Consider the following 9,084-nt stretch of genomic DNA (forward strand, 5'->3'; position numbering starts at 1 on the left):
ACTACATACTCTTTCCCATCTAATCCAAAGGTAACATGGATCCACGTTAAAAAGTGGGTCCATCTTACTTTGGATTGGATGAGAGGGAGTACGAAGTATATGACTATGTATTATTGTCAACCATACGTTTCTTAAAGTAGCTTACAAAGTTGAGGTATGGCGCCTATAAGCAAGAGCAAGACCCAAGTTCTAAATCAGTACCTGAAAATTTATATAGGAGGCTTGAAGCAACTTAATACACCCATTGAGACAGTATCGTCAAAACTGAATGACTAAGACCACTAATGCACCATGTAAAAACCTTTCCAGCAAAACCACATTCGTTCAGCAATGCAAGGATAATCAGGTCTACGTCGTCATTACCACATCACTCTATACTCCACGAGTCCACAACCAGTAAAAAAAACAAAACCAGCAGCCTTAAACAGAATTATAAACAAAACTTGAAGTTCATACAAAACCAGTCTTACATGAACCAAATAAACCAATATGTTTATAACGTCTACAGAGGCAAAACATTGCAATAGAAAGATTTAGTTAGCAGTTTTAAACCTTATATGAACCATTGCAATGCTGAATGCACTGTTTCCTCCAAGTCTCCGGTTTCAGAAACACACCTTGAACATCAATGAATAAAAAGGTGTTCACACAATTTATATAAGAGTATTACGTCCTACAACCTAAAGCAAACAATATTCTAAGAGCCCCAAGTTATGCTTAAACAAGTTGCTTTTCCAAAGAACTCTATCTACATTAAGCTCGAGAAAAGTAATCAACGACAGAATTGAACTACTGACCTTCCTTTACTACATACTCCACACTAGATAAAATGGGCTGATCTCCTAGTCCTTCTCTGTTCATAATCAGGGTCATCAGTAGGCAACTCAAAACGACAAACCGGGCAAGTGTTCCTAATCTGGAGCCAAGGGATGATACAATCACCATGGTATAGATGGGAACAAGGCAACTGCTTTCCCTCCTCTCCAACCTCAATCATCTCCTTACAAACAGCACACAGCGATTTCTCATCAGTCACGTCCTCTTTACTAATCACCACAGAGGGGAGATTCTCAACCACGGCTTTAGAAGCCGGAGGTCGCCCCAAGATAGCACTCTCACCATCCATAAACTGGCCAAACATCATCTCATACTCAGCTGTATCAATAAAGTCGTCATGATCACCAAAGTACGGTTCAGCCTCATCCTCAATCTCGATATTCCTATCCAAATTACTATTCACATTCAACAAAACCTCCCACTCCAAATTCGACATCCTCCTCCCTCTATCCCCATCCTCCTCCGGACCTGAGAAGTTCAAAACCGAAATTCCCCCATCCTCGTCCTCATGATCCGCTCCCAAGCTTAAAACTTCCCTCTCATCAACCCCATTACCCACCTCCTCCCAGTCGAAATCATGATTCACAAGAACATCACCATGATTCTCCTCCTCCTCCAAATCCCAACAAACTGGGACACTCAAATCATCATCATCATCATCATTAACATTCTCAACCCTAAAATCCTCCTCGAAATCGGAATGCACATGAATCCCAGATAAAATGTTATCAATTCTATCAACTTCGCCATCGGAATCGGAGTCACCCCAAACAGCTCTTAACCCACTAACCCTAGATGAACTTCCATCAAAATCCCTACTTCCATTCTCTCTTCTAGCAATATAAAAATCATCCCCACAATCAGTTATCGCAAACCCACAAAAATGATCATCATCATCATGAACCCTACTATCCCTATTATTAGTATTATGATCATCATAATTATTCCCAAATTCTGACCCTAACCCTAACCCTAATTCTAATTCCAAATCATGAGGACCCAAATCAATACCCTCATCAATTACCCCAATATTAGATTCATTGGCCTCGGTTTCAACAGCGTTTATCAAATTAGATTCGTCAACACGTTGATGAAGCATATTCATAACAAAATTCACCTGATTTTCTCGCTCAGACAGCGATACGACATCGTTTTCGTTGCCCATATCATCCGCAAGATCGAAATCGCAAGTGGGTCCCATCATGCGATCGTGGGGCCAAAAGGAGAAGGAATCAACGGTTGAGATTTCTTCGAGGAAGAGATCGTGGTCGAATTCAGGGAGATGGAGGAAGGAGACTTCCGCCATTGATGAAGATCAATCGAAGAAATTAAAAAGGGAAAGTTTTGATTGTGAAAAGATTTGATCTTTTAAATGATTAATTAAAGTGATGATATTTATGAAGAAGGCGTTAGTATATGGGAAGATATATTATGAAGATAATAGTACGATGTTGTTATAAAAGTTGGTGGTGGTTGTGTGATTGTGTGAATAAGGAAGGGATGCCACTTTCTTCGGATCCTTGTACTTTTTGGGGCTTTTGAATGCCATTAACTCGATCAATTGGTCTCCCTTGTGACGGGTCACCATTTGTGGCGGATATTTTGTGAGTTAAAATGGTAACAAAATGGGTTAGTGGAGAAAGGGGACCACATGAATAGTGTTGCAGAGAGAGAAAAAGTGGGTACTTTGTGAGGTAAAATGGTATCCGTCACTCCAGAGTGACGGATATGTACCGTCACAAATGAGATTTTGTGTAACTCGATAGGCACTTGTCCTTTTGGATTCTCCCTATTGCTCTCTTCTCTTCATTATCTTTCAACGGTTTCGATTTTGTTTTGGAACAGTTCAATGCTCAAGTGTTTTAATGAGGTGAAAAGAGTATAATAATTTTATAGAGGTGTATTAGGAGTAATGGACCATCCATTACTCTTAAGGTAATGGAGAGAATCCACACTCGTAATACTCGACACTTGGTCTTAGGGCGGTTAATGAGACGAGACAGCTCGCGAGCAACTCGAGATCAGCTTGATCAAAACTCGGTCAAAGCTCGGCTCGGGATCGGCTCGAGAGCTTAACGAGTCAAGCTCGGCTCGGGATCGGCTCCAGTGTAAAATCGTTTATAATTGTATAAAGTATGAAGTACAACTGTTAAATGCGGATCCAATTCGAAAAACTGATCGAAATTTGCCCGAAATAACCCGTTCTTTTTAACTCGAGCACAAAAATAACCTGACCCGATAATAACTCGTATATTTAGGTTGAAACCCGTAACACTCGTGATCCGGCCCGAAATAGGATATATTAAAAGAATTTATTTAACGCAAATAAAAATAATATAAAATGATAAAAATAATTTAAATTTTAAGAATTTTGGAATAAATATGCTGATATTTATTTTAAAGCATAACTTCCCACATGGTTAATTAATCAAATGATTACCATATAAATATAGTCACTGATGATCATGTACATGTAATAGTTGACCGATCTAATATTTCGTATAGTATTGTGATATTGAATATATTAAGCAAAAAATGCTTATTATTACTAACATTATATATTAAACTAGATAATTATAAAAATTAAGAATAACCTATATGTTTATAATTAAAAATTAAAGAAAATAATAATTTGTAAAAAGGCGTTAATCAAACCCATTTTTTATAGAAACCCGTATAAACCTGTATTTTAAAAAAGAAATAGACCTGATCCAATCTTTTACCTGAACCCAAAATAACTGTCCGTCCGTCCCATTTCTCAGGTCTAGACTATAGTGGGACTTTATAAAGTGTATTTACTTAATAAATAATATTTATTTTTACTTTAGCTGATCATGTTAGTACAAATGCATCTCTTTAAAAAAAAAACACAAATTAACTCTTTTTCTAAAATCGTTCTAGAATAAAAGATTGTGAATAAATTTCGAAATATTTTAGTGTCTTCCTCAGCCAAATAAAGTATTTTGTGAAAGTTACTTTAGTAGGGTTAAATCGGTTTTTCTAAAATGCACCCTAAAGACACATGTTAAAAAAACTTATATGAGCCGATCTGAGATTGAGTTCGACTCGAGCTCGTTATGTCGTTATACATTTTATTTCCATTTTAATTTCTGATAGGCTTTGTCGCACTCCTAATCAAAGATAAATTTCATCCCTAGACACAAATGAATGTAGTACAAGGGGTCGAACACAAGGAAACAGGAATTGCGTTTATGAAGTGCTATGAATAGAATTCTATCAAGGTCGATTACGATTGGTTGTTTGGTTGGTTTGATAGCTTGTAAATCAAACGATGTAAAAATATATGATAAAGAAGTCTAAGGGAGTCGGGTCACACATGCAATTGTATATAGATGTTCATGTTAAACTCGGAATAAATAACATTGTTAATTGTTTCGGTCTTATGACAACCACCTCTCGGCCTTATTGTCAACCATAGACCGGGTCCTAGAGAACACTCGTTATGACTAGGTCGTCCTACTAACACATGCTTTGTCTAATTCGATTTCGTGCCTCTCGACTTATAGAACGAATTAACAAACTTAATCAATGAATATGACCACTAAACAAAGATTAATCAAATCGATGAAAACATGTGATAGAAACAATTAGACAATATTACATCAACCTAATTTAACATTTACAAATATTAATCATGAATGCCTTTCCTATTCCCTAGACAAAAGGAACTACTCACTCATGTTGGAAATGAAACTAATAACAATGTATGAAATGATAAACACGATAACAATGTAAATATAATTAGATGAAATATTATAAATTATGAATAAACTAAATATTGATAACATAGTATGAAATTAGTGAAAATGTTAATGTTAAGAAATGTAAATATGAAATGCTAATGGTAAGCTAGTGATGATAAAACTTGATACTAAAATGAAATAACAAACTAATATGAAATGCTAATAACTAAAATGTAAATTATAAAATAACGATAATGGAAAATGCAATAACGTAATAAACGAGCATCAAAATTACCGAAACAAAGAACTTGGAACTTGAATGGAAGAACACAAATGACAACCTAATGTAACTTGAATGGAAGAACACAAATGACAACCTAATGTAACTTAAATTGAAAGATTGTATTATAATAACCAAATGCTTAACAAAATGTAAATTGTTTAACAAAGAACCAAATGCTTAATAATATGTAAACTAATGAAAACCAGAGAGAATTGTTGCTTAAGGCTATATGAAAGTTTAAGAGAGTGTAAAAAGATGGTAAAGAGATGTCCTACAATGACGGATTAAGGCCCCTATTTATAGTGAAATAGGGGCATAACGTAAAGATCATAGAACAAGCTAACCCTGATCGGGGATAGGCCACCCCGATCGGGGCCGTGGATATCCGACCACATTGTTCTTAATTTCTGATTAAATGCTCAAAGGGATCCAAAGTTTAGGATTAATGCTCCTTAATACACCCAGTTAAATACATAATTTGGCACCCTAAGCATCCCAATTGACTTGGTCTTTGGACTTCCTTTTGGGCTTGACTTTCATTTCTATGTTTTGGGCTCCAACTTTTATTTGTCATCATGCTTGCTTGCACTTAGCTTAGTGAACTCTGGTGTTTGCTAAAATGACGGGAATAAGCTACCGAATGCTCAATTTCCTACAAAATGCAACAAATACAAGCAACACACCTAGAACACAAGATTAGCTCACAAAAACACTAATAAAAGTGTGATATTCAATCAAAACGAGCTAAAATGAGGGATAAAATTCTATATAAAATGGACACATGAAACTCCCCCAAGCTAAACCCTTGCTTGTCTTCAAACCAGCAAACATATCCCATCAATTGCATAATCCCAAAACAAGCGAAAAGCATAATGATTCAAAACCCGAAACAATATGGGCATAAAGAATAATGCAAAAACATGGATGAGATTTACATGACGGCATAACATGAATGACTTTTAATGAACTTTTAGGCTCTTGCATGATATTTTGACTTTGGAATTTCACGATTCACTCATCACTCATTTTATGTAAAATGATTTTTATGTGAGTAGCACTCACCTATCATCGACTCATGAGAGTTTGCCCGCAATCTAATATGGTGGTCATTTCAAAACTATAGGTCAAAACATTCAAATGCAAGCATATAAAAGAAGCCAAGGGTAAGAAGAAGGATAAAAGACATGGGTAAGAAAGGGAACAAATGAATTATGGAAATGTGAAGCTTAAGTTAAGCTAGCAACTATCCAAAATAAAAGGATGCTCAATTCCAAAACTAACCCAATATTGCAATACAAACCATAAAAATACTCTCCAAAATTTATGAATAAAACATGAGAGCTTCTTACATCAACTTTTTCTTCCTTTTTAATTTTCAATTCAATTCATGCTTCTTTTTTTTCATTTCTCTTTTCATGTTTTTTTTTTTTTTTTTCACATCTTTTCTCTTTTTTTTTCGTCACTCATCATCATCATTCATCATTTTTTTCTTTCACTTTTTCCAATCCATTTTCTCTTTCACTTTTTTTTTCCAAGAGCATTAAGACCAAGCTCACAATGATATTTAAATATGAACCAAATGCGCACCCAAACATAATTAATCAAAGCTACTAGCTCAACAAGGTAGGCAATTTTTATATTTAGCTAAGGATAAATTTTGTGAAGGGGTTCAAAAAGGCAAATTATAATCATGTGAATGGCTCCAAAATGCTAACAACAAATGAACGCAATGCTTATAAAGAGATGAAATCAAGACCATACTTGTAAAACACACCATAAGGAGATCTACACTCACCTTGTAACACCTCCTCATACCAAGGTACCTTACCAAGGACTACCCTAGCATGAAAGGCTGTTACCATCTCGTTTTCCCGAGGTTAGTATATCAAAGTTACCAATTTCAAACAACCTTTATTAAAATATAAAGAGTTAGCGATTACATGTTTCCAACACCAAACCAAAGTAAAAGTGTAAAGGCTCAATACAACTGAAATCACAGACAGCTAAACTCATAACAACGGAAGCTAGACTCGAAGTGATGACTCCCCATGACTGTCCCAAAGCTAAACATCTGCATTACCTGTCATAATAAGCTCACCATCCCCGAATGGATCACCGCAGGTTTTACAAAACAACAACACGGGGTCAGTACCGTTCAATCAAGATAAGACAAACAACAATGTAACCGGCTGATCATCCTCCACAGTAACTGACTACACACCAAAGTGTGTAGCCCTGTCGGATTACCCATCGCAACAGGTAATCCACTCCGTCGGTGGGGGACCGCAGCCCATCCCCACCAAGTCCAGCTCATCAACGAGCGACTATCAATCCCTATCCCTTAATGTGCACATCCCCTCCCGTGACGGGTTCCACAGAGGGCGAACTAGGGTGTGAAGCCACTTCCGCAAGTGACTCCACCACAATCACACACCACAACCGTCACAACACAACCACATCAGCACCTTCACCACAACACCCATACTCCGATGATCAACAGATAACAACAATTACAACACAACACAATCTTAATCAATTAACAGTAATTGAGTAGGGGAAACCCTACCTTTTCGCAACTGCAAGAAAGACAAGCAATCGATCTAGAAAGGCTCCTCTACGAAGTCTCCGCCTAATCAATAATCACATAACAACAATCACTATATGCAAAACCTCATTGTCCCAAATTCATAATTAAAGACAAACCCTAAATATAAACCAATGAATCATATAAATAAGGACTTACCGACGATGAAACAAAGGATGAATGCACTTGTTATGATCACACACACACAAAGGGAGATTTGGAGAGGATTAGAGTGTCGTTTGAGTGATTAGGTTTTATGAAATATAATTGGAAACTGTTTTGCGTTTATAAATAACTCTAATCCTTTCTAAATCAACCACGGAAAATATTACCCGTCAGATCGGATACTCGGTCGAGTATAGAGTATACTCGACCGAGTACCCTCTACTCGGTCGAGTATTCAGCATACTCGGCCGAGTGTTCCTGGGCAGTAGCCAAACAGGCTACACGACACACTCTACTCGACCGAGTAGGCCATACTCGGTCGAATACCAGTCTATAAAATCCGTAGTATTACAGTCTTCTCCCCTTAAAAAGAACTTCTTCCCCGAAGTTCCAACCCAACCTATAAAACATGGAGACCTAACACTAACTCCACCAACCACGCTTACTAGATAACATATCCTCTCGATATTGACTCCATAATATTATCGAATAACCACAATATAATGTTGCCAACCTTGTCTCACTTCCATAACACTCACTAGCAACTCAATACCAAGACAATCCACAAAATAAGATCAACCATCAAAACGTAATGTTACATTCTACCATCCTTAAAACGAACTTCATCCTCGAAGTTTACTCACATACATAAACATCCTCACACAATCCGTTACTCACACTCCTAAACATCATACTACTACGAGCACTGCCATTACCTGTACTAACATCAACCATAACACGAATAATCCATCATTTACTCTACACCAACACTCAAACTTCCAATTGTACTATAACATGTACAACCATCCAACTCTCTTTGTCGATCCTACTCCTCTTAAGATGAAAGTTACGTCCTCGTAACTCACAAATACTAGGTCCATTGCCATACCTCCCATAATCCTAATTTCTACCGCATGACAACGATAACCCACTATAACCTCAACACCTACAACCATTCCTATAACCAGGGCTCTCTTTATTTAACAGTTCTCGTGTCTCCAATTATTCTGTACTCACATAACATATATCATAAAATCCTCAGTACAACCACCACTCCATTTCTTCCATATTACTGCGAAACAACATACTTCTATATACTTATACACTCATCTCCACAATCTTAGCTCACAATCCACAATTGTTACACATACCCACTTTAGCTTCTCAAGTTCATCTCTTTTATTACCACTAAACTCACCCTTAACATGATACAAAGTCCCAAAACTCCGTACTCACTGTCCTAAGAAAAGGTGCTAAACACTTGTAGTTTCCAGATCATATCACACATGTTCCACAATTCTCTTGCCACAACTATGTCCGCCAAAGCCTCATCCAAAATAAGATCAAAAGTACTCCAACCACCTCTCACAACTGTGTCCCATGAACAGAATATTACTTTACCATGACAACAACAGAACCATACCCAACTCTCTTTCATATCATCCTCTATACAAACCAATAAGAACATACCCATACCGACACTGGTACGAAACATCGGGAACCAACACAAC

General features: G+C 36.9%; 1 protein-coding gene across 1 annotated transcript; it reads right to left on the reverse strand.

The window, feature by feature from the left end:
• Positions 1-452: 452 nt before the first annotated feature.
• Positions 453-2,362, reverse strand: LOC141653290 (uncharacterized). The gene is made up of 2 exons (XM_074461012.1): positions 798-2,362; positions 453-617 (listed from the first exon to the last, which is right to left on the reverse strand). Exon 1 carries the CDS (start codon positions 2,141-2,143, stop codon positions 821-823), a length of 1,323 nt encoding a protein of 440 aa, XP_074317113.1. The 5' UTR covers positions 2,144-2,362; the 3' UTR covers positions 453-617; positions 798-820.
• Between the last annotated feature and the right edge of the window lie 6,722 nt (positions 2,363-9,084).

This window comes from Silene latifolia, chromosome 4 (assembly GCF_048544455.1).
Source record: "Silene latifolia isolate original U9 population chromosome 4, ASM4854445v1, whole genome shotgun sequence".
NCBI classification, from domain to species: Eukaryota; Viridiplantae; Streptophyta; class Magnoliopsida; order Caryophyllales; family Caryophyllaceae; genus Silene; species Silene latifolia.

Coding starts and splice junctions, on each gene's coding strand:
- LOC141653290 (XM_074461012.1), bottom strand. CDS start 2,143: ATGGCGGAAGTCTCCTTCCTCCATCTCCCTGAATTCGACCACGATCTC.